The following is a 27,047-nucleotide window of genomic DNA, read 5'->3' as shown; positions in this document are numbered from 1 at the left end:
TTGATTTTTGACGACAGATTCCAATATAAGTATGTTAACCAACCCAATCCAAACCGATCCGGTTTATCATCTCCAACCAAGACATTTGGCCTAAGTAGATTTACAATTTTGATGACGATGATGATGAGTTGATGGCTAGAAGAAAACTAAACAAGCATATAGAGAAAAGAGAAACACAATCAAGAATACGAAATTGCAAATAGATCCTTCGTTTTTTTTGAGTTTTTAGGGAATTAACAGCAAATTCTGAAAATTAACATTTCTAATAAACGTAAAAAAAGCACAAAAGAAGAAACAATTCAAAACCCTAGCCGCCGAATCCGTAGAGAGTCCTTCCTTGTCTCTTAAGAGCATAGACCACATCCATGGCAGTCACCGTCTTCCTCCTCGCGTGCTCGGTGTAAGTAACAGCATCACGGATAACGTTCTCCAAAAAGATCTTGAGAACGCCACGTGTCTCCTCATAGATCAGACCGCTGATACGCTTGACGCCACCTCGACGAGCCAACCTCCGTATCGCAGGCTTGGTGATTCCTTGGATGTTGTCTCTCAGAACCTTCCTGTGACGCTTGGCTCCTCCTTTGCCCAAACCTTTACCTCCCTTTCCACGACCTGACATTTTTCTCGAGAAGAATTGAGTTTGATTTTGCTCTGTGAAACGAATTAAGATTTGGTGAGATGTGAAATAAAAAAGAAGAGAGCGGTGTGTTTGTTTATATAGGCATAGATATAAAGTGATGATGGATCTCTCAATCTCTGTGGATATTAAGGATAGTTATTGACCGTCGATTAAGATATAATCAACGGTAAGTAGAGTCGATCCGCGTGACTCACGAATGTCTCCAAATGTTTTGTTAACTTTATAGCGGGAGAATTTTTTTGCGGTTTTTGTTTTCGCGTGTTTTCCATTAAAAACATCTTTCCCTTTTTCGTTAACATCCTACTCTTCTTCCTCTCCGAGGTGGCGAGGTCTTTGGAATATTTTCTGATATTTGTTTACTTTTTTGTCCCACATTCTAGATAAAGAAGTCGTGAAAGGAGGATGTGAGGTGGAAGTTCGTACGAGATTTTGCAAACAATCCCTAATCTTTGGATTGGTAGATCGGGCAAGGTAAGAATATGTGAAATTTGAGACTTCATGTTTTAATCCTTACTTTGATAATTCGATTCATCGATTGAATGTTTTAGGTTTTATTGTCAAAATTATGTAATTTTAGTCATTTATTATATAAAAAAAAAAATTGGTTAAAAAAAAAAGTCATTTCTTGAAAATATGTAACTTTAGTTATTGATTAATCGCTCATCTCGTTCTTGAACAAGAATAATTGAGGTCATTGTATAAATAAAATGCTCAATAGGTTTAGTTGAAATTAATAGGTCAAGTATTTAAAACTTATACAAGCTATTTAGTAAAGATGGCCAAAATAAATTTTTTTTTTTTGGGGGTCTTAAAAGCCCTTTATTATTTATGTGACCGTACCTATAAAAAAAATATAGTGAGCATAATACTCGTGGGCCAGATGGTCGTGGACCTCGTGGTAGTGGATTCGAGAAAATTGGTAAATTAACCAAGATTAGGTGAGCTAGATGCTCCAAGTATGTGTGGCCGACTGGCCGTGAACAACAAGAGCATTTGTTTAGTAGTGTGTATGGGGGCATGGGACTAAATGATCAGAGAAACTAAGCACCATCACCACCAATGGTCACAAACAAGGAGCAACATGGTTCGTTTCTTTTCTGAGTGATGCAAGCCAATTCGAAACAAGAAAATGTGATACAGATCAAGATACTTAAAACAATTTGCCAAACATCTACATTGTGATTTGCATTACCACTAATGATCCTTAAAGGAACCTTTTTCCTCATTTTTTTTTTTTTTTGGAATTAGAGACTTAAAACAAACATTGTAAAATTTGGATTGGAAACTTGTTAAATCGCGAATCTTACAAGGTAAGTCGAAAGTTACCAACATTATAAAATGGGAAAAGGAAAAGGACGTTAATATTTGGCGTGTAGACACGATCAGTAATATTACATTTGGTGTATTCTATGTTTTGGTTGAAAGGTCAAATTAAAATTCAATGAGTTTCCCCTAAACGGTAGCTATCGTTATATTACAAACTAGCAATAGTTTCTATTTTCTAACCAATTTCAAAATAAGATTTATTTCATTGAACCCTGTGTGGCATATTATTTATCAACTGGTATAACTATATATAAACGCAATTCACATATACGGGGTCCTGTTTTTAGGGGTTTTGTTCTTTTTGATTGCTTCCTGCCCAAGCAACCTGCCCAGCCTCTGTTGTATAGGAAACACAAATTTGAACATAGTTAATTACCTTACTTTTAGTTTTAGGAGAGAAAATGAGATTTGTATATGATGACTGATGAGAGTGATGTTAAGAATACCTTGATGCATTCAGGCAACTCGCTATGGACCTGGAGAGAGAGAGAGAAAGGGAGGTTTCAGGATTGTGAATATTCTTCAATAGTTTTCAAAAAGTTATTGAAAGGACTGATACCTGTTGTTGTTTGGACGATGTTGAACCATATTAGCAGAGATGGGAAATGGAGTTGGAGTGGCAGCAGCAACGGCAAGGAGCTTGGCTTCGCGATTACGCAAGCGCTCATGAACATCAGCGATGGTTGGTGGAGAGTCCTTGCTCTCGATCTGGTCGACAACCGGTTTGAAATCTAGTGCTCACGTGAAAATATAATACAATATTAACTAGAATTTACCCTGTGTACACCGCAGGTCAAATTTTTTTATTATAATTTAAATTAGTATAACGATATGATTGAATTTATGTTACAGTGTTTATATATGTGAATTAAATTTCAGTATAGATGTTACAATGTTATATATATATATATATATTTTTGTGGTTGAATTTGAAAAAATATGTGAATTAAACTGAAAATGGTATTATATGCCATCACAGATTTATACATTGAAAATAAATATCACTTATTTGAATAAAAATACAAATACATTTATATCTGAAAATAAATTAATATTTGTAAGTCTTAATACAATTCATTAGTGAATATAAGTTAGTTTACTTTGACATAAATATAGTTTTTTTTCTATTGATAATATATCTATAAGAATGTAATATTATTAAACTATAATAATAAATTATATTAATTTTTTTGAGGAGTAAAACACATTTTTAAATTTTTACAAACACAAAATATAACAATTTTGGTTACAATATAACTGAAAGAAATATTAACAATTTAATCAAATATAATTATATAAACCCTAGTGTTATAAAGAAAAAAAATAAAAACAAATGATTAAAGATAGAGCTAATCGATTGCAGACTCTTTGCTTGAGGTAAATTAATCGGTTGTAGACTCCTTGCCTATGGGAAAAAAACTGTTTAATATAACAGATATACAAAATATGGTAGTGATAATATGTGGAGTAATGTAAATAACAGAACATGATAGTCCATGCATGGAACAAACAATGTTTTTAAATAAGTCATAGAAGACAACGAAGTTTATAGTTTTGATGAACAAACTTGCTTTTTTATTGCTATGTCGTTATTAATCACCTACAAAAAAAATATCTAATTATGGAGATTATTCACATGACGTGAGTTGGAAGTTCTCAATGAGTGTCCATTGATCCATAATCATCAACAGGGAGAATTCACATGATAATTGACCAAATCTTTTTTGACTGTTGCATGGATCTTGCTAATAAGATCTTGATAAATAAGAAACAACAAAATATTAGAAACAAAACAATAGTATTTATAATCTTAACACTCATAATAGGTGATATTAACCTTGTAATCAGAGAAAATCAAGTCTAGCTTTGCTTATGATTTATGTAGTGGCAGTGTGGTGCTTAAAGGTTGTGTTAATGACACGTGCCGGCTTAGAGAGGGGACAAGGAGTGCGATCGTCCTGTGTTCATAGATTAATCAGACAAATAATGTAAGATAAAGAGGCATAATAATAATAATAATAATGCAAGATAAATAGGCACAAAAACAGAAATAATGCAAGATAAAGGGACAAAAAAAATAATATAAGATAAAAAAGGCAAAAACAAAATTTGTAACACAAAAATAGTTCATTAAAATATGTTTTAACGATTTATTTTTACTAATCAATAACCAAAAATACTCTTTATCTTCTATAATTATCTCAAACTGACTCCAACATAGAACGAAAATAAATTTTTATAATCTTATAAAGTGTTTATATATTATCAAAAAGAAATCCATATTTTTATTAGATATAACAGAGGTTCAAAAAAAAATTTGGTCTTTCGTTAAAAAAACAAAAATTGCCGAGGGGCCCTCAAAACCTTGAGTCGGCACTATTGACACCTATTTATAATGTTGATAATGGTAGGCTTTTGTCACTGCTAGTTGATAAACGCTTGATGACCAAGTTTAAAAGATATTGACATATCTTTAATTTTAAAATTTTAGAATGGTTGATTAAGTATCTTCTAGTATATATTATGCTCGTATGTGTGTAGTTAATTTTGTTACTATATATGATGTCGAAAGATCTTAACACTTTGGATTTAGTTAATTTTATTGCTAGAATTAGGCATGAGCATTAAAAACTGTACCCGAATATCCAATTCGGAACCTAATCCAAAAAACCGGGTTCAGGTTGGGTACGGGTTTGTCCATAAAACCTTATTAGGTTCTATTTTCTAATACCCGTGGGTTCGGGTTAGGGTCGAGTAATACCCGGTACCCGTTTGGATACCCAATAAACCCGAACATATAAACATATTTATAATATTTATCATTAATATAATGCAATTACATCAAAATTATAATTATAATTTTGAATATTTCATTTAGTTTTATACCTAAATATCAAAAATAATCGAAATATCTAAAAAATTTTGTCACATAAGTCAAAATTTAACTAAATTTAATTAATTTTAATTATATTTTTTCGGGTACCCGGTAGTTCGGGTACTAATTGGGTTCTAAAATTTGTAACCCAAACCGACCCGAACCCGATAGTACCCAAACCAAACCAAACCCATATATCTAAAAATACCCAATAAGTTCTATTTTTCTAAACCCATTACCCGAACCCGAATAGATAATACCCGAACCCAAACGGGTTACCCGAATGCCCAGCCGTAGCTAGAATTAGGGAAGTTGTTTATTCGATTAATAATCTGGAAGAGTCATTAGCGGATATTTAGTGTCGATTTTTTTGGCTTATATATAGTTTTGTTATAATCGGAATATTACCATAACTTCATTCTACAATCAATATTGTTTCCAATTTCGACTGACATAATTAGTAAGGATCCGATTGTGATTTCGGTTTGTACATTTTAATTTTGAACCGACCCATTAAAACATGTTTACGAAAATAACCTTAATGATTTTGATTAAGAGTGTTTAAAATAAGGATATTTGTGGAAATCGATATTTTAGAAAGAGGTGCACAAAAATGTACTTCGAAAATGTTAAGATAGATTAACATATTATTTTGATTGTTACTAGCAGTCATTATAATCAATTAATAATATTTAAATTTATCCAGATATGTGATAAAAAAATACTAGTTATAAACATAAGTTTTAAGATATACTTTTGACAAAGTTCTTAACTTAAAAATAGTTATAAACATAAGTCTTAAAAGTAGTTAAATGAACAGTTATAAACAAAACACTTTTAACAAAGTTTTAATTTCAAAATTTGTACTTTTTGTAGTTAAAATAATGTTAAGAAACTTACCATTGGAGATAGTCTAATTAACAATCTTATGAATTTCCTCTTTCAAAGCAAATCTCTCGTATGTATATGTTTTATATAGTCCTGGGCAATTGGGTACCCAATCGGGTTTCGGTTCTACCCAATCGGGTTTCGGGTAAATCGGTATAAGACCTATAGATCCCATTCGGTAATTTACAAAAAATTCGGTTTGGTACGGTTAGTAACTGGCCGGGTTTGGAGCGGTTTTCTACTCCAATACAAAATCCGAAATAACCCGAAATTTTTCCGGGTTATAATCGGTTCGGTTATTTTCAGTAACCAAAGTACTCAAATAACCGACTAAAACCTGAGATAACCGATTAAAATTATAAATACCCATGTAAATAACCAAAATAACAGATTAAACCATAAATTAAAACCATAACATTAAGTTTCACTATAACACAACCAAATACCATAACATTAAATTTCACCATAGCACAACCAAATACCATAACATTAAGTTCAATAAACTCACAACCAACTTAAAACAAGAGATAGAATAAGTTCAAACTACCGTCGAAGCCTTAGTGGGTCAAGGCTTTATTAGGCATTTAGGTTAAACAGATCTAAAACGGTGGTCCAATATACTTAAGTTACAACCCGAACCCGGACCATAGTCCATTTTACCAAGGCCTCTTAGCCCATTCGGTAATTCTGCTTAACCCGAACCCTACCCGATACCGCTTTTATCGGTTCGGTTCCGATACGGTTCTTCGGTACCGGATATTATGCCTAGGGCTAGTTTTATAAAACAATTAATGTCTTGTAATAAACTAAGTTTTGAACCCACGTTACGCGTGGGTTTCTTTGATATATTTTATTTTAGTGAAAATTATATATGATTGACGACAGTAATAAAATATTAACTTATAGAAAACTTTAAATTACTATTAAGACAAAATTTTATTTTAGATACACAAATTTTAAAATATTAAAAAAAAGTTGTGCTAAAATCAAATCTGATCAAAAGAATCATGAATTTAACTGAATGTCTAGGTGAGGCGGATTAGACATTCGAACTGGTGATCTTGCATATACTAAACCATTTCTTTGACCACCAGACAAACGTCAGCTTTTACTGTCCGGTTCTTTGTTATACTCTTCTTATTTATTTTTTTCGTCAGCTTCCTCACATTTTTCTACTGAATAATTATTTAAAATCTTTTTTTTAGATAACCACATAACTTGTTAACCCATCGAACTCCAAGACCAAAATCATTCTCTTTTCTCGTAAAATTGAATGAATCAGCATAGTTACTACATGCACTCAATTATTGATACTTTCACCCGTATAATTACCTGTTTTTTAAATCCACATTTATTGAAACTTCTTGAACCAAAATTTTTACTACAAAATTGCAAAGTACTTGCAGAGAAAGTAATATGAACACATGTGTAGCTAACAAAAATGTGTTTGTCGTTGATCCTTTTTCTTTAAATCTCAAAAATCAACTCAAACAACATCAAATCAAGGTCTTACTAAATTAATATCAAATCACCTATAAAGTTATACACAAAAATTATAAAATACACAAAAATATGTTTTAAAAAATAAGAGATTTAAAACACAAATAGAGATAAATAAGATATTTTCAAGATATTAAAAAATCAAATATATAATATTTAATAATATGACTTTAAACTTCAAATAATTTAAAGTTCTAGCCGATGACTTTATATCATATGTTAAGTATTTGAAGTTCATATAGGTATTCCGTCATCAATGTCTTAAAATTTCTATAGAGTTTAAGTAATTGTAATATTTTAAAACATTCTATGAAGTTTAAATAATTTTAATACTTTTTAAAAACTAAGAACTTTTAATAGTTTCAATATTTATAATATTTAAACTTTTAAAAATTTTAAATTTAAAAATTATAATATTTTGAAACCTTTTAAATGCTAAGACTTTTAGAAGTTTCAATATTTATAATATTTTAAACTTTTAAAAGGTTTGAAATATAATATTTGAACTTTTTAAAAAGTTTCAATATTTATAACATTTTAAACTATTAAAATTTTAAAATTATAATATTTATAAACTTTTTTAAAGCTAAGAAATTTTAAAAGTTTCAATATTTATAATATTTAAACTTATAAATTTTTTAAATATTATAATATTTTTTATTGAAACTTTTTAGAGTTTTAATTTGATCAAATAAAAAACCGGATCAAACCAAATAAAACTTTTAAACTTGGACGCCTGATAAATCCAGCTTTCTTGCTCATTCATTGTTGGAAGTATATTAATCTTATTTATACTGGTTATGAACCGCTGTCTAAAAAATTTGTAGCCGATGTGGGATATTGTACATAGTTATTTTATTTCCATAAACTTAAAGTTTTCCCTTTTCTAAAAATTCTGGAAATTTAGAAAATTTTAATGAATGACATATCAAATCATGATTGGTCATTTAAAAAATATTTTAATATAGAAAATTCTAAAAATTTGAAAATGTTAATTAGTGACATAACGAATTCCGATTTGATGTTTTAAATTCTATGTGGACAGCCTTAGGAGCTTATAGCTCGTACTTTTATTTAATACTAGAAGCGTACCCGCGCTACAGCGCGGAGGAATATTTATTCATATGTAATATAATTTGTACTAAAAGTAGCAATGAACTTAAAATATTGTAAAATATGTTATTTGTTAAAAGTGCAACATATAATATATATTTTGACGGATCAATTTGTAAAAAATTGCATCGGCAAAAATATTATTACTAACCCGCTATTTTTTTTGACAAACCCGCTATTTTTTTTTGACAAACCGCTCTATAATATGAATGTGAGTTTTGCAAACCAATCTGTGTATTCTTAAAAATATCATGATATTTTAAATGAATAATATTTATATTATAAAATATATGATTATAATTAATGTATATGAAACCATAAATAATATTGATGAAATTGTATACAAACCCTCATGGCATAATAATATGTGAGTTTTATAGAACTGCATATTTTGTTATTGTAAACACACATAGATCAATTTGCTCTATTAAAAAAAATAGTTATTCAAATTTATTAAAATTATGCAAATCCTATTATGTTATTAAAAATCCATATGATAATTTACAATATGATATAGATAAACAACCATCGTATTAAAAATGAAGAAGAGGTAATGTGAAGATCACAAGATTTTTAGAACTTAAATTAGTATATGATAAGAGAGAGGGAGAGAAGAAGAGAATATGTTTCCATCATGAAAGTATTGACACATCTCTATATTTCTAAGAAGAATAAGTGTGTCCAAAAATTTAATATTAATTTTAGATATAATTATATATTTTTAAAATCTGCACATTTATTAGGAGCAATTAATATGAAAATTACCATAAATCGGTTATTAATTATGAAAATTAATATGAAAAAAAAAATATCATAAAAAATAGTAACTTCCTAGTATTTTTTTTTTTGACGGAGTAGTTTCCTTGTAATTGTTATACGATTATGTTATAGGAAATTTAATAATATTATTCTTGTTTTCATTTTTTTCGGTTTCTATTCATATCCAAATAATGATAGTAAAAATTTTAGATATTAGGAAATTAATATTTTAATAATAATAATTTATAGTATAATTTTAATTTTTATATATTAAAATAATAATCTCATTTTTTTTAAAAATCATATAGGAATCTATTATATATCAATATTTTAATTTTAATTATATATTTTAGTTAGATATTTAATGAAAATTTATGGTAGAATATTATATTAAACGATTACGAGTTTATCATTTTATTATTTATGGTATATGCTATATTCAGATTGATTCAATTTCCAAATTTTAGTAAAGTTCTTGTCGAATAAAATACTAATCGAGAATGATTAATAGTTTCCTAAATTAGAGGAACACAAAATATTCACATAACTAATGTGGTTCACTTATGGAAAATCTATTTAAATTTTAGTTTTATATTATGACCCAATAATCCACTCTAAACGCAGCAGATATTTTTCACTCGGATCCAACTCCCTTAATTTCGGGTTATTTTTGCAAAATTGATCCGACCCGGAAGCACTTTTATACTTCTCTTTTACTTATATAGGGATAAGATTTGATAATCAAAAGAAATACAAAAAAAAACAAAGAAACGTGGACACTCGAAACATATTAAAAGTTGAAGCCTTTTTCTCAAGGCCCAAAAGTGGCTCAAAAAAGACACAAGTCCAAATAAAAGTTTTTAAGCCTCCCTCAAACCCTAATATGTACATTTTTCTTTTTCCAGAGATAACCCGCCGCAACCCTTAACTTTTTCAGTTTTTTCAATCCATCAACTCTAGATCTCTCGCCGCCGTTATGCATTTTTCTACTCTTAGAGGAAAGAGGAAGAAGATGAAGAAGAAGAAGAAGAAGGGGAGTAAAAAGCGATGCTCTGATGTTCTTCCTCTTCACTCAGACGACACCGACTCTCCCGTCGCTCCTCCTCCTGTTGCTCTTCATTCAGACACGGATGCTTCTTCAGCCGATGCTTCTTCAGCCGATGCTTCTTCAGCCGATGCTAACTGTGAGCTTGTTCCATAGTCCCCTCCTCGGAGATTACCCATCGCAGCGCCTCCAAAACCATCAAAGGAGCATGATCCCTCCAAAAGACGTCTTGTAAAGGTAAATAAATTCCTCTGTATATTACATTACATACGATAGTAGTCATCAAAATAATATCTCTATTAATGCATTTGATTTTGTAGAGAGCTTGGGATGTGGAGAATAATCTTATCCCTGCCAACAAGTCATTATCTCAAGCACTCGATTATTTGAAGCGGAATCTCAGGCGTTGCGGGTTAGAGTTGTCTTCCATCGATGCATTCGCTGTAAACTACCCGCCAAAGTTTACAGAGGTGACTCCAGACATGAATCTGACGCTAAATACAGTTGAAAAGACGACATGTAAATATTTACTGTTTCATGACTAGTAAATCGTTTTACATGAAATTTGTCACAGTTAAATTTAACCCAGATTTTACATTATATAACTTTAATTCTGATTTTTCACAAACTATAATATAATCTTTTGTTCTTCACAAAACTGTATACCTATTTGTCTTGTGAATTATATTGTTTAACCCTAAACCCTAATTATTCTACCTGAGTTCTGTCAAGAGTAAACCGGTTTTTGCTCAGATAAATTTAACCCGGTTTTTGCACAAATATAGCTTATTCTTATTTTTCACCAACATAGGGTCCGAATGGTAACAACGGATTTGGTTGTGCGGGACAAACCATTTGATAGTGCGGCACGGTTGAACTGCGGTACGTGCGGCACAGTTGAACTGTGGTACGTGCGGAATAAAAGTATTTGTGTGACAAGTGCGGTTAATGCAAAATAAGTGATACAAAATAATGTTTGATTGGGAAAAAACTATTTTGGAGTGCGAAATTCATATTATTTTATTAATAACTAATATAATTAGATAATTATATATAATAAATACATATTATAAACAAACATCATAAACAAATATATCATAAATAAATAGTAATATCATCTATTATTTAGTCTTAAATTTTTTTTTAAGTATAGAACTTATTCTTCTTAACTTTTTTTCCAAAATTTTTAAACTAATTATTTTATCATATATGAAAATAATGAAGTAAATTATTTCTTCAAAAAATATACTGTTTAAAAAGTAAATGATTTATAAACTTTTAACAATTTAATTTAAAACATGTTTATTATTAATCATAAATTAAGTAAATAAAACAAATAAATAAATATTTTGCTATACCAAAAGCGTTCCATGTGTTAATTATCAGGTTTTGAAAAACGCATATACGTTATCTTCACTATTTGAGAAAAACGCAAATCACTAAAAGAAACTGTGATTGGTGACATTTGGTGGATTTGTTTTTCAAGTCTTAAAATACGCACTTTGGAGTGCTTCCATTCACGGCCATAATATGGCATGCTTGTTTATTTTTAATCATATACATATTTGTCTCATGAATTATTAATTAATGTGTGGAGAAATATTTGTTAATTAACATAATATTTTTTTTCACCCTTTAACAAATTCTGCAAGAGATGATAGTGACATCGCTCTCGTGAAATACTTATTAAAGTATTGCTTGGAAAAGCAACCGCCAGCCTATTTCATACTTATTGCTAGTGACGGCGATTACACCCTCCTCGTTGATAAGTTGAAATCGTATGGGTATTATACCTTTTAGGCTTATACTTTAAGTGGTTCTTCGGAAAAGCTTAAAGCCTCCGATCATTCTGAAGATTGGGCAAAGTTGTGTTCAGCCATAATATGTAAGATTTGTTTTTTTTTTTTGTAATTAAATTTTTATTATTTATTAATTGTTAATGTGATGTTTAATTTTGTCAGATTTTCCCATAGTTCCATCTGGAGAGCCAACATTGCCACAATCTCCTGCTTTGAGAGATATCTTAGCGTTGGAAACCGCTTATCTTACTCGTGCTATGGTAATTTTACATTTCGATAAAATTAATATTATTTTTTATTTAAAATTGAATATTAATTTTTATTTAAAATTCAATACTAATTCTTATTTCTTTGTCTTTAGGTATTTTGGGATGTTATGACTGTTCCGTTCCTCTGAGAGGTTGAACCTGAAAACTTTTTCAAGAATATCCAGTAGTCACTGTTGGAAAGAGGTTATGGCGTTTACAAGATCAACACATACGTGCAGCGTTCAGATCATCCTGAACCTCATATCTCAAGGGAAATTTAGAAAATTAACAGACATGAAAAAATTAAACTCTTGTGTCTTAAAAACCCAGCCCCATCAAAAAGTAAGTATTATTTTCTCCATTAAGTTTTTCTTATTAATTTAAAGTTAAGTATTATTTATCTAGTATTATTTTTCTCGATCTAAGTTTTTCTTATTAATTTAATTAATTTATCTTTTTAATGTTATTTCTGTCTTTAATCTAGATAAGAAAGGCATAGTGATCAGCGATGTGAGGGATTACTATGACGTGAAGATCGCTAAAGACCTCTACAACTGGGCCCTAACCCGGTCTCACCCTGCCCCACTCTTTGTAATCACAGGGGAGAAGGATCTAAGCTCCGATATTGCTACTCTTGCAAAAGCCGGTTTCCACGTTTATTTGGTACATCTCGACAGTTGTCCTGACAAATTAAAAAACAGTTCGTATAATTCTATTCTGTGGTGTGAGGGAGGTGGTATGTCTAGTGGTCTGTGGCCAAAGGAAACTTAGTTTGTTTTATTTATTTATTTGCTCTGTAATATTCTCACATGAAAAAAACTAATATTTTGTTAACTTTGAATATGCTTTTGTATTATATATAGTTAGTAACTAGATCACCTATCTAATTGTTAAGTATCTTGGTATTACATTCTTTGTTTATGGGCTAAATGATTATCATTAAAGGGATAGGGTCATAATTAGATCCACAAAGGGTCCGTGGAATAAACGCAATGTAACTTCCATAAGAAAATAAACTCTCACATTTTTTAATTACCCTTTGATAAAGGAATTTTAACATTTTGGTTGAACCAATAAATTTTCATCTCTTAGAACATCCCTATATTAGTAAATGAGAAGTACAACTTCTACCTATGTCGATTATGCCACCAAAACTTAATCTAGAATTCAAAGTAATTAAGGATAAATTAGTCTTTCATCGTTTTTCGGGTCGGGTTAAATTTTCGAAATTACCCGAAATCTAGCAATTGGATATTTCGCAGTCGGATTCTTAATGGGTTTGGTTTTTAACCCATTCTCGAGATTTTAGAACGCTTAATCTTTTGAATAAAAATTAAATAAAAACTTCATTTTTATTTCATTGCCGTACCTGATCTAGGCCGACAATTACGGTCTTACGGGCTTTAAAGTTATAGGATTCAATCCCACGTCAAATTAGATTATAGGAATATCATTTCATTTATGAGATATCAATCTTAGAATATTGATCGATCCTGTAATTTAGGAAACTAATAAACTAATTAAAATGGAAATTTTATAAGTCTTAACAATAAAATCTAAATCAATCAATATAATCCTACGATAAACTTTAACAAAATTATCATATTTAATATATCAATAATTGATTTCCCAAACCGCGAAGATCTCAATCTTTTGAAAATTTTCTAAACATGTTTGAATGTAATTTGTTATTTGAATGAAATTTATTAAATATCCAAATCGTAAATCTATTAAAATTCCATCCTTAAATTATTGTGAACAAGACATTTAAATAGTGAACATTATATTACCGAACTAGATTAGGACCAGCGGTACACCGCGGGACAAATTATTTATAACTAAAATATTTAAATTATAAATTATATTTGTTGGTTAAATATGTTATAATCATATAATAATTGTTAATTTTATGGTTTAAAGTTTAAACCATATAATACTGCAATATAAATTCTTTTTACATAATATTTATTAATCAAATTAATGATATTTTAAATTTATATAAATATCGACAAAACCGGTCCCGCTATATAACTCCTTCCCCAGATAGTTTAACTCGCAAAATATAATCTTAATTTTTAATATTTATTGTTTTGTATTATGAATATTAGATTGAGTTGATATGTTATTTATTAAGGTTGTAACCATTTATATTTTATAAGATTGACGCTTCTTATAAAGTTTAAATATCTATAATAGTTGGAATTCCTAAAATGGTTGAGTATTTCTCATATTTGAAGTTTCGTAAAAGTTTAAGTATATTATTAATATTTTCAAGGTCTTCTAACTTTTGTTAAAAGTTGAAATATTTATAATATTTGAAACTTCATAAACGTTTAAATGTTAGTAATATTTTTAACATTTTATAAAGTTTTTCTAAAAATATAAATATTTATAATATTTAACTTTTTAAAAATCTTTAAAATAAAGAACCGGAATAAACCAAATAATTATTTTTAAGTTTGAATGCTTGATAAATCAAGTGTTCTACTCAATTGTATTATGAACCATTTTGGTCTCTTTTATAGTATGAATATGAACTATTGCCCAAATTTTTTAGGCGATGTGGGATATTGTACCCGTAAATTTTTTATTCATCTATTGAGTAATATATGTCTGTTTTATAAATTTTGTATTACATCATGTGCAGTAAAAAATCACAATTTTTTTAACTAAATGCATTATAGAATAATTCAAGATAATTTAAATATAAATTCAAATAAAAATGAAACGGAATCATATATTTATGTTTGAATGAGGTAGAAAGATTTCCTTATTTTTTTAAATTTTACCTATAATTAATTTTGAAATTTTTGTTAACTAATATTAAAGTCAATGCATTAAATGTAAAAACTTTCCAAAAAGTATTTTTGAGCAAAAACTGCTGCAAAAATACTAGTATCTATTAATTATGCAATATATTCTTAGAAGTCATATACCCTAAAAACTACCCTAATTGTTGATGCTAATAGTCTTGCTATATAAATACAATGTTAGTCATCAAGGTTGAATCATTATCCCTTCCACTATTTCTTTGTTGTCTATTTCATTTATCCTTTTTCCTATAAACGATGAATTCAAGAGTTTTACGATGTCACTCGCTATGGCGTTTGCCTTGGAGATTGACGTTATGATAGGATACTTGTGTTGGCATGTTATCTATGGGCTTGGATTGTAAGTTATTCATAGTCCTTTTTACTATTGGTTTCATTGAATTTTTACTACAGATTCCAATGAATTTCTACTAGATTTGAAAACTTATGTCTTGCTTATTCTTAGGTCATGACTATCTTCTCTGCTACTCTCGGATGGGTTGCTCCAAATTTGGTATAAGCCTTTTCCTCTATTTCTCTTCATGTTCAAAAATTTGAAACTAAATGCTGAGTCGAATGTTGAGTCTATTTCTCTTCAGGATTTGCATCTAATGTTGTTGTTGATGTTGTTGTAGGTTGCTCTTCATGGTGGAATGTTTTTTCTATCATTTTTGGCATCCAATCGTATCTTACTTCTATTGAGGCCAAATGCTTCTTATGGGGTTTCAACATATTTTAATGTGTAAAAGTGTGTTTTTTTTGTATGCTAACATGCACTCTTTTTTTGTTTTCTTTAGGGCATGAAGAAAAATTAACTTATAGTTCTTATTTTTAGTATTCTAATGTTCTTACTTTTATTGTATTTGGGAGAAATACTTGCAAAATACAGTGTTGATCTTAAAGATATTATAATACCACCTTGAGTTTTCCATCTTTGTTGCGGCAGTTTGAACTGCTAACTGCTTCCCCGCTTCCAAATCCTGAAACACATATTCTGATAGAGAGTGAAGCTACAAATTGAAGGGTTAAGAAGAGACTTAAAGTATAAATCGATGAGAACCTGCCAAACGTTGCTATTAATTACATAGTGATTTTTTGGTTGTGTTTGAAGAAAAAGCAAAAAAATAACACAAAATTCGAAATTGCTTCTAAGAGAGAAACTAAAACAGATAACAAAATCTCTATGAGAAATTATTGTAAAATATCTCTTTTTAATTTTTAGAGACTATAACGATCACAATTACTGCTAATTTTATATTTGTTTGAAACATCAATTCAAAATATTAAAAATATTTTATTGAACATATAAATCCTAATGCTAATTGTAATGTAATTTTATCCAACCAAATTTTTAATCCAAACTAGCAGTCCTACTTTCAAGCGATAAATGTAATTCTTTTCACAAAAAAATTCTTAGATTAATATATATTACATTAAACTTTTCATATATATCTTAAAAATCATTTTTTAAATTAATATATTTACATCCTCAGTTCTAGCAGTCTTATTTTTTCCAAACTAATGACAATATTAAAATTTTAAATATTGTTAACATTTTTTGTTCTGTCAATACTCATTATAATACCATTTAGTGATTGTCTTATCATCTTTTATTTTATCCAAACTTATTACAAAATATGACTCTCGATCGAATTATAGTAAAATGAAAATAAATATTGTATACAATCTATTATAGAGCACATATATCTGCAAGTTTTTTCCTAAGCTGTTAAAATTTTCACATTTTTTTCCATTCATTGTGTCAAAATTCATTATATAACTATTTACTTGCTTTTCAACTATTTTATACAAATTCATTACACTAATATATTAATCACTAAGATGGACCGCATTATAGTAAAACAAAATTATAATATATTTTAATCTATTATCTATATCTGTAAATATTCTCCACCGCTCTAGCGCGGGTCCGATACTAGTATATAAGTAATATAAACTTAATGTGGGGATCAAGCCCAGTAATACTATGAAAATAAATATTTATTTGCTTTTATTTTATACTGTATAATAATATCCCCTAACTTATTTTGAATAGAATAGAAGAAAATTAGCTATCCATATTCTCTATTTGTCTATAAAAAAAAAACAAAACAAAAAAAATCGATTTCAATGGTCCAACACCCAAAATAAAATCAGTAAAGTTTATGGAAAGAAAACAACAGAAACAAAAAAAATTATGAAGTTTTGTGGGTAGAATTACATGAAGAAGAAGAAGTGGGAATGGTATCATCTTCTTCGCATTGTTTTAACAATTCACTGAAGGATGGATCATAAGCCACCACTCTTCTCAAATACTTTGCAGCTCCCTCTCTCCTTCCTTCGTTAAATATAGCACTGACAACACAGAATGATAAGATCAAAACATTACACAAGACCTAACGCTTGAGAATAATTCACTTGTTAATATTTCTACCTTGAGTAGAGAACCAATTCATCCAAGTAATGAGCTTTGCTATTGGGATCGTCAGGCTCTTCCATGTTTGCTACTCTTTCAAGGTGTGTGATTCCTTCTGATGTCTTTCCCTAAAGACATGAGCGAAAAACGCTTTTGAGTACCAACGTGTGTAAAAAAAGATAGGTGAAAGCTATATATAAAGGAAATGCTTTTCGCACTGATAATAAATCCTCGCTATATAGTTACCTTAATAGCGGAATTGATTTTTCTTTGTGCCCTCCGGACAAGTATTTGGCAAAAAGCTGGTAAGGAAAGCTGTTAACATTAGTAACAAAGATGTGGAAGATTACATACTGTTCAAACATCCCTAACCATCACATCGACTTACAGCAACCAACTCTTTAGGGGTTAAGTTATGCACTGAGATCAAGCGTCCTTTCGAGGATGAATCAGAGAGTTGGGCTTCATTAATGTTTGTCAATATAGGATTTCCAGTCTCTTTCTGAACAGTGTCGTTTCCTTGTAGACCCAACTTAGCACTTACAACAGGATGGTTGAGGATTGATTGCTACAAAGCCAATGCACTATATGAAGGAACCAAAGGGTACTTACATATCTAATGTGAAAGGGAAGGTAGAGTTGTTGTGAACAGATACACAGACCATAAGTACTGTATTGTAAACTCTAGTCTACCCATAACCAGCATAAAGACCAATCTCCCTAGAGAGAATTACTAAACTTTTAACTAATTACTACAGAGTTATCAGTAACTTAGGGTCAACGTCTAAGATAAGTTTTGGATCCTCAAGTCAAATACCCACATCATCCAACCCTGACTCAGATGCTGAGTAGCACTTGCCACTATATAATGGAGTTTTTAGTTTACATGAATTCAAGATTACAAACCCTAAATAATTTTGGATTTGCCCAATTTTTCACAAAAATCTATATCTATTTAGTTTAACCTATGATCTCAAATTTTGCCTGAATTCGAGACTCTCATTTTTTGGTCTAGAGAAAGCTTGCCCCACATCATACAAACCATAAATTTCACACCATCAAAAGGCAAAAATCATAAGTAGATCTTAGACTGCAATCTTTAGGACAAACCTGAGCTATGCTGAATGACAAATTGGTAGCCCAGTAGAGCAGACTTCCCTGAGAAGTAATTATGAAAAGAAAAAAAAGAGAAGAAATGAAACTTTTGAACAGGTAGCAATGTAAATACAGTATTCCTAATAGAAAGAATGGAATGAAAATGGCTGTTCCAGGGAGTACTAGTAAACTGAGAGCAGTAAATCATAACAAAACGCAGCCAGACACTAGGTTTACAATGGAACAACACATACTCTTGAAAAAGGAAAAGGTCTAGTTAGAAATGGCATAGTTTCAAGATTAGTCGCCAATACAAGTTTTAAAAAGGGAATTTAGGCCAAGTAAATCCGAGTTTTGTGTTCAAAGAAGGCTTAGTTGAATGACCTTACGCTGAAACAGTATCATAGTCACGATAATGGAAAAGACTATCTGGCTAGAACCTCTTTATGTACCAACATAAAGAAAACAAGAATATGTGAGCTTCAGAAGGGTGCATATGAAAAGAGATTAATCTACCTGAGGCATTTGGAATGAGAGGAAATAAAGAGCAACTGTCAAAAGATTCAGAAATGTCTTGTAAGCCTGCAGAAGAGAACATAAACTCCCATCAATTGTTAGGTAACATGCATAAAGAACAGTTGAGATATTTCCTCTTTCAGTAGAATTTGGTATTTTTAGTTGATGCCAGGCAGTTCAACTTCCTGTTATCAAACTGCACAACAAAGTTTGAAAACTCACTTTTGCCAATTCCGCGAATTTATCAACTTTGTGAACAGAAGATGCTGTTAAGATTATCTGGAGAAAAATGTATATATATTTCAAAGAAGCAGAAACAGGAAGTATAGTTCAGCAGAAATTATTCTAGTTGATGTGATGTGGAATGCAATAAGAGAAACAACAGGATGGACCTGCGTGTTTTGTGTAATGCAAACCAGCAATTAAAAAGGGGGAAAGTGGACCAAAAAGACCATTGGGAATTTCAGTCAAATTCTGGAACCATAAAGCTCTACCCTGCAACCAATGGAACAAGGGATTCTATCAAAAGGAGAGTGTGGCAGAAGGCACTTCCCAAAACAGAGGCCAGATATACAAGAAACCTTCAATATATAATTTCAAAATATACTTATAAGTGATCCCAATATACTGGCTGGTGACTTACCGAATCAAATCCAGGATGATGAGTAAGTGGCATTCTTCTTATGCCAGTTATCCACAAGAAAAAACATGAAATCTGCCAGAAGAAAAAAATGAAGGGAGTAAGCCTACAACTTCTTGCCACTCAAAGAACTATATCTCAAGTCATTCGATACAATATATTTACACACCCACTAAGAATGTTACATAAGTGGTAATAAAAAAAGACGCACTAATAACACAAAACCCTCAAAAGACACAAAACTACGATTCTTGATTTGTCAATTAGGAGGTGAAAGCTCGAAACTTTCAATCAATTTCGATTCCAATAAGCAGAGAAACGATAGAAACCCAAATCATGTATCATTGTATTATTACTTACCAAGGCAATCCAGTAAGGTCATGGTAAGAATCAAGCAACGAGATCACAGGTCGAGTCAAGTAATCATAGCTTGACACACCAGCTCCGATCAAATCTTGGCTTAAATCGCCCAACTCTAACCCATGACCATTGCTTCCATATCCATCGATTGAAACGTCTCTGAGTCGAGTCAGCTCAGAGTCCATGTCCGGGGGACTGGAAAACACCGAGAGGGATTGACGGATGTGCCGGAGCGGAGATATGGTGAGGAGAGAGAGAGGATTAAAACCCTACGAAATGCCATTTACGGTGAAGAAGACTGTACCGTTGCTTCTTTGATGATACGTTGTATATGAAAAGTTAACTGTTTACGGATATGTTAAGACGTTTGACATTTTATCGATATACTATATTTTAACCCGCCGTACATAATTTTTATTATAATTTATATTTTATTATTATGCAGCTAAATGTTTATATTGTTTTTTAACCTGCAATACACTTCATGATCATTTGCTTGTTATTTTTTTTTTGTTTAGTGTTAAAGATTCTATTTTGAATTTTAATTATTATAACAGAAAATAAGGGATCTAAATACATAATAAGTAATTTATACGTTATGATTAAGTCACATTTTTCCTAATGATTTAATTATTTAACACAATCATAGTTAAATCAGCTTGATTTTATGTCAAATATTCTAATATTTTAAGTATTGATAAATAATTAAATGAGGATTTAACCTGTGTTAACACAAATTTAATAATATTTTATTAATTTCAATATGTCCTCTTTATAACTCATCTACTATATAACCACATTATATAGTATTTTATTTTATTTTTTAATTTTACATATTCGTAATAATTAATTTTTTATAAGTTTATATATATGTTAAATAAATATCAATCGAAGTTTTTCTTACATTAAGAATCAAAGCTCACAGGTTTTGGAAAACGAGATGGGAATCAAATTGTTGTTTTCTTTGTTTGCGAAAGATTCAGATTCAAAACACAACAGAATGTGTGGTTAAATATTTGATAGTTTTTATTTTCATATTGATTGCTATTATTTTTAGTTGGAATGAAATTAAAAATATTTAGGAAACAAAATCTGGAGTAATGTTAGTTTTGGAAACTTTTTAGGGGTTAATGTTGTAAATAACTTTTTAAATAAACAAAACTAAAAGGGCATAACACAAAATGAACTTCAAAAATGTTAATATAGATATAAGAGTTTTAAATTACATTGTGTAAAAATTATTAATTTGAAGATATTAAAAATAATATAATTTTTCTCTTATTTTTTATCATAACAAAACTTACCAATGGATTGGCCAGATTTTTAATATATAATTAGAGAACATATATTAAAACCTCTATAAATTAAAACTAAATAAACTAATAATTATTATAAATTTCTCTGAATTTGTGCCCCTTTTGAAATACCCTTTTTCAAAACTACCCATTTTTTGAATATTTTTTTTTTAATTTTTGTCATGTTTTACACAATTACAATATGTTAAATTAATTTTTAGAACTTTTTCTTTTAGATTTGGGTTCTCTATTTTACATTTAGTGTATTAACGCCCGCGATCCTGAATAGGATCGTAGGCTGTGGCATGGTCCGGGATGGTAGGGAGGTCTCGGACAAGTCGGGGAAGAGCTACTCGTTAGCTCGGTTAATGGAGAAAAAACGAGCCAAGTAGGGGATAAAGATCGGTCAGCTCCGGACAGCTCTCGGCCAACTGCGGACAGCTCTCAGCCAGCTGCGGACAGCTCTCGGTCAGCTGCGGACAGCTCGACCCAGCTCGACCCAGCTGGATGGTAGTGGACGGTGTACCGGTCAGCTGGGAAGCTCGTGACCGAAAGGGCACGACCGAACAGCCATGGCCGAACGGGTATGGCCGAGCGTATACAAGCAAAAAGGAGCAATTGAACGGATTCGTCCGAGGGGTGCCTTTTGGGGCCAAAACCGCGGCCCAGGACCCTATATAAAGAGGGCATTTCTCCCATTTGGGGGGGATGGGAAAAAAGCGAAATACCACAGTAAACTCGAGAGTGCGAGTAAAATATTGGGAAGAGAGTTCCGAGAGATAGAGAGTTTGGCGAGTAAGACCTAAGGGTCGGAGGTACGGTACATTACTGATCTTATGGTTCTGGGGAATGGGGTAGTTGCATGTGCATAAGCATTTACAATGCTTCGGTTGGTTAAGTTGGTCGGAGGAAAGGGGGTGCGGCTCGGTCGTGATACAGCCGAACCGATGCTCATGTTACCTCTCTACCGACTAACGTACCATCCGGGGTGTACGAGTACGGATGGTTCGGACGGAGAAAAGTAAACGCGGCTCGGCGGCTGGACGGGGATCTGTTCAGATACCTCGGTACACCGTCGAACTGATGCGCGGGATAACTCTCTACTGTCCAACCGCCGTATTGGAGGGTTATTATGATCTAGCGTGCATTGTATGATCTTGCATGACCTAAGGGAAAGGTTATTGATGGTTATTTGGATTGCAGGAAAGGAGGGTGATCGCGGAAAGGGAACTGCTTAGGCGCGAGACTCTTGGCCGGGATGATGAGTGGTGGTGATAAGGGTAGCTAGGATCGATTATACAACTTGTACTAGCTTATTATGCAAACTCATAAGTTGTATCGAATCCTTTGATTATTAATACAATGTTCGAATGTTTGCTTTACTCTAAGTTATATCATATAGACTCTAAACATTGAATCACAGAATGCGCGAATGAACCTTGTTTAAAGAATGGACCGTATAATATGACTAAGTACCGAGTAAAGGACGAGAGAACCTCACCGGCCATCGGATGGCCGGGGTCGGGGTCTTTCAAGTTTTTAGAGGGTAAAGTTTAGTATTTGAGTTTTAGAGTTTAGAATTTAATCATTTTTTTTAATTACCTTACTTTTATTTATGAAAAGTGTATTACAAGCATTGTATCAGCCATTGAGGCGAAACATCAAATGTTTAATATGCGCTAAGCATCGTGTTTGCATAATATGATAGCTTATTTGCTGCTTTATTCATGATTCCAACAACATGATCTGTGAGGTAGTTTAGACATCCAATAGTGTATATCATATAGAAGAGGACTCAAGTGCAGATGATCTCTTTGCTTGTTGATCAGGTTTGTAAGTTCCCAATTATCTCCTTTAAACCAAACATGACGATAGCCTCGATGGTAAACTTCTTGTAGAGCATGTAGGAATCTTAGAGCTTCAGCTTGTAAGGCAGAATTTGATTATTTAAGTTTGGTACTTCCAGATAGAATCACATTACCATTTGGGTCTCGTATTATCCATCATGTACTTGTGAAAGCTCTTCCTTGTATGAATCCACCGCCGCTGCATACAGACAAGAGCAAATGGTTAATAGTTTCATCTTCGTAGCAGCAGCGTTGACAAGTCGGATCCGCAGGGATGTATCTTGTTTGTAGTTAAGTAGTCAAAGCCAAAGCACCAGACAAACATCGCCATAGGAAGTGTTGTATCTTAGGGGCAACTTTAAGTTTCCAGATGTCTTGTTTTAGATCCAGAGCTCCATTTGGTGGCCGATTTGCTTCATCTTCTGGTATATCTACATGTGTTGCAACCCAATAACCTGAACGTACAATATTTTGTGCATGTTTTGAGTATGCCCACCAAAATGTTGGGATAACGCTAGTGATCTCATTACAAATAGTATGTGGGAATAAAAAGCAGTTCATCAAGTAAACCAGTAAGGCCATAACAACGCATTTGATAACGATTTCTTTTCCTGCAGCTGAGATTACTTATAATTCCATCCTTATGTTCTGTCTCGTACTCGCTGAACTATATACTCAAAAAAACTCCACTTTCTTTCTACCAAATTGCTCAAGGAGACCTAAATATTTACCTCCCCCTCCTATTCTGGTTATTCCCAATATTCCTTGAAGTCTTTGTCTTTTTTGGGCTGGAATCTTAACCCCAAATATGATAGAAGATTTAGTGTAATTGATTTTCTGACATGAAGCTTCCTAATACTTTGTGAAGATGTTGGCCAACTGCTGACAATTGTGGGTTGTTGCACGGCAAAAAAAATAATGAATCATCCGCAAAGAGAAGATGTGATATCAATGGACAATCTCTCGTCAGTTGCATTCCATGAATTCTAAAAATACCTCTAAATGTATAAAATAACTAAATACCTCTAAATGTATAAAATAACCCCTTTTCTATGTATAAAATAACTAAATTAATTCTAAAAATACTTCTAAATGTAAAATAGAGAACCCAAATCTAAAAAAAAAGATTCTAAAATTTAATTTAACATATTTTAATTGTGTAAAATCATGTTCAAAAAGAGGTATTTTTGAAAAGGGGTATTTTTGAAAAGTGGCATTTCTAACAAATTTTCATAAATTAATAAATTTTGTCGATCCCGAGTTGGACCAGACGCCAACCTAATTTGCCCTTCAAAAGGGAAAATTTTTTCTCACATGCCCAATTTAATCTGTTGTGCCCAAAACATTGGTTGATTACCACTCTATCCTTACTAATTTGAATTAGAAAAAAATGAAATTAAAAAACAATAAAAACCAACAGAAAAGAAACGGTTGTTGGAGAAATTTAATTCCCTCCATTATTATCGTATCTGCTTCTTCGGACCTGCTTCTTCTTTACTCTGTTTTACGTAGAAAAACAATCCGGCGAGAGGTGAAAGAGAATATCAAGCACTAGTTTTTTTTTTGTTTAATACATTCTGGTTCTCGTTCTTTTTTGTCTCCACCTAAAGTTTTTCCATCTCCATCCAATTCAGCTCCGGTCCGGTAATAAAAGTGAATCGAATATTGTATTTTTGATTTGTAGTTTTTTTTTGCGAATTTTAGTGTTTGGGTAGCACACAGTCGATTGGTAATAACAAAAATTAGTTGCATTATGAAATTGGGGCTGTTAAATCGTGTTGAATCAGAGAAATGGTGAAATCCGATTTTGAAAAACCCAGAAATTGTAGGAGAAAGGATAACTGGTACAAATGGTGTAACTGAGACATAGTGATACAAATGATACAAGTGGTATAACTATGATTGGTATTTTGTAAGTGTTTTTTTAGTAACACGATTGTAATTGTAATTACAGGAGGCGATGAAAAGCATCATACAATTTGACTATGGAGGGCAATACTCAGAAGAGCATGAGTGGATTTCAAACAATCCTTCATGCGGGTTATTGTTGAAGTCGGTAAACATAACTTACTCGGCGTTAGTTAAAAGTGTATGCAAGAGATTTCAATCGATGAAACCCCAAGCAAGCTGAAACTGAGTTATAAGTTATGTAAACTCGGAGAGAGATGTATATTGTAGATGACGACGACGTTTCAATGTTTCTAGTATCAGTGGATGATGATGGATTTAAAACCGTTTTGAATGTGGAGTTAGTAAAGGATTTGGAAGTTCCTCAGATGGTGGAACAAATATCAAGGATGGATGGAAGAAGTTCAATGGGTGTGAACTCTGTTGGGTTGGGTGTAAATGATGCTTAAAATGGTGCTAGTGGAGTGGAACCAGCAAGTATAACTACGTATAATTAGGTATAACTATGTCAAAATTTACAATGAATTATATATAATTTAAAGTATTTATTAAATTATATATGTTTAATTATAAAACATGGTAATTTATAAAATTGTAGATAAATTTTTATTGGATTTAATCAGGAAAATATATATATATATATATATATATATATATATATATATATATATATATATATATATAAAACACTTCTAATAACATAGTGTATAGTTACTCTAAATTATGCCCATAAATGTATGGAACTGGTGAAAACTATGATTTCATGATTACTAAATGATTAAAACCTCTAACATCGTAAATAATATTAGAAAATCAACTGTCCAACTACATCACATTTATTTAACCCAACGTCCAACTACAAAATTTACAAAATCCTGGAAAGTATAACTATGAGTACATACGTCCAACTGAATAACTAGGGGATAACTATATACACAAATCCTAGTAGAAATCTCACGTGCGCCGTCTTTTGTAACCACGTGCGCCGCAATCCTGAAAATAATATTATTATATTAAAACCCAAACCCAACTTTCCTTTAAGTTTCTCTTTCTCTTTCTATCTCCTTTATTGTATCTTTTGAACTTTTTCTTCTTCTCAGCTCTCGTTCTCTCTCCAGTTCCGTCGAGACAAACCACCACCGCCGCCGATATCAAGTGCAATTCCGCCGTCGCAACTGATTTCGAGTCAATTTCTCCACTGAGCATAACAGTGTTTGTGTTTGCAATATGAAAACATATGTTTATGTTATTCACACTATTTTAACGTATCAATCTAACTTTGGATTTTTCTGAATTTATTAAGGTTTCGTCCAATTGTCATAATTTATTAAGGTTTAGACCATAGTTGTACCAGTTTAGACCATAGTTGTACCACGTTTAAAACATAGTTGTACTTGTTTAGACCATAGTTGTACCTGTTTCCAACACAGTTGTACCTGGTTAGAACAAGTTGTACCTGTTTACAATTTGTTTAGAACCAGATTTATAGAGTCCATAATCAAAAAACCTGGATCAATAGCAACCTTAAATCCCAAAACAACACACTTCCATTATCCTAGTTAGAAACATAAACAAATAAACTAAGAGTTATATGATTTTGACCAAAAGCACACACAAGCAATAAGTTTTCACTTCTTCTTTCTCTCTCGCTTCGCCTCAGCGGTATAAGGAGGTTGGGTCCATATTGATGGGACTACTTCACGCTTTTTAGCTGGTTTGTCATCCTCATCGTCATCCTCATCTCTTTTCTTCTTCTTCTCTTTCTTCTTCTCGCTACATGTCCCTTTATTCTTCTTGGTCTTCTTCTTCTTGTTATGCTCATCTTCTTCAACAGCCTCAGTCTCTGCCGTCTCCTCCTCCACAACAGTCCCTAATTTGAAAGTAAAGAAACAACATACTCATTGTAGTATCTCCACCGTAAACAAAATACGGTTATAAAGTCTTCAAATTGGATCGTTTATTGTTTA

At 31.4% G+C, this 27,047-nt stretch overlaps 2 protein-coding genes and 3 long non-coding RNA genes across 7 annotated transcripts; 3 read left to right on the top strand and 2 right to left on the bottom strand.

Annotated features, from left to right (window-relative positions):
- Nucleotides 1-193: 193 nt before the first annotated feature.
- LOC104790829 (histone H4) lies at nucleotides 194-747 on the bottom strand. Its single transcript, XM_010516613.3, has one exon. It carries the CDS (start codon nucleotides 617-619, stop codon nucleotides 308-310), a length of 312 nt encoding a protein of 103 aa, XP_010514915.1. The 5' UTR covers nucleotides 620-747; the 3' UTR covers nucleotides 194-307.
- A 9,237-nt stretch (nucleotides 748-9,984) lies between these two features.
- LOC104790828 (uncharacterized) lies at nucleotides 9,985-10,804 on the top strand. Its single transcript, XR_768824.3, has 2 exons — nucleotides 9,985-10,383; nucleotides 10,467-10,804. It is a non-coding gene; the product is annotated as an uncharacterized LOC104790828 (long non-coding RNA).
- Nucleotides 10,805-11,891: 1,087 nt separating this feature from the next.
- LOC147942567 (uncharacterized) lies at nucleotides 11,892-13,040 on the top strand. Its single transcript, XR_015559540.1, has 4 exons — nucleotides 11,892-12,031; nucleotides 12,108-12,205; nucleotides 12,307-12,535; nucleotides 12,678-13,040. It is a non-coding gene; the product is annotated as an uncharacterized LOC147942567 (long non-coding RNA).
- A 2,183-nt stretch (nucleotides 13,041-15,223) lies between these two features.
- On the top strand, nucleotides 15,224-16,015 carry LOC147942566 (uncharacterized). The gene is made up of 3 exons (XR_015559619.1): nucleotides 15,224-15,364; nucleotides 15,470-15,517; nucleotides 15,639-16,015. It is a non-coding gene; the product is annotated as an uncharacterized LOC147942566 (long non-coding RNA).
- Nucleotides 16,016-17,037: 1,022 nt separating this feature from the next.
- Nucleotides 17,038-20,415, bottom strand: LOC104698894 (ALBINO3-like protein 3, mitochondrial). 3 transcript variants are annotated; one of them, XM_087453327.1, is made up of 10 exons: nucleotides 20,031-20,381; nucleotides 19,674-19,745; nucleotides 19,423-19,525; nucleotides 19,253-19,309; nucleotides 18,899-19,096; nucleotides 18,530-18,577; nucleotides 17,808-17,987; nucleotides 17,666-17,721; nucleotides 17,438-17,547; nucleotides 17,038-17,358 (listed from the first exon to the last, which is right to left on the bottom strand). In XM_087453327.1, the coding sequence occupies exons 5-9, from the start codon at nucleotides 18,917-18,919 to the stop codon at nucleotides 17,508-17,510; spliced, it is 345 nt and encodes a 114-aa protein (XP_087309453.1). In that variant the 5' UTR covers nucleotides 18,920-19,096; nucleotides 19,253-19,309; nucleotides 19,423-19,525; nucleotides 19,674-19,745; nucleotides 20,031-20,381; the 3' UTR covers nucleotides 17,038-17,358; nucleotides 17,438-17,507. The 3 variants fall into 3 exon arrangements, with proteins under 3 accessions (XP_087309453.1, XP_087309455.1, XP_087309454.1); XM_087453329.1 differs by having other exon boundaries at nucleotides 19,031-19,096; XM_087453328.1 differs by having other exon boundaries at nucleotides 19,031-19,096; nucleotides 19,253-19,525; nucleotides 20,031-20,415.
- Nucleotides 20,416-27,047: the final 6,632 nt, after the last annotated feature.

This window comes from Camelina sativa, chromosome 6 (assembly GCF_030686135.1).
Source record: "Camelina sativa cultivar CO46 ecotype springtype chromosome 6, ASM3068613v1".
NCBI classification, from domain to species: domain Eukaryota; kingdom Viridiplantae; phylum Streptophyta; class Magnoliopsida; order Brassicales; family Brassicaceae; genus Camelina; species Camelina sativa.
This window is presented reverse-complemented; position numbering and strand designations above follow the sequence as displayed.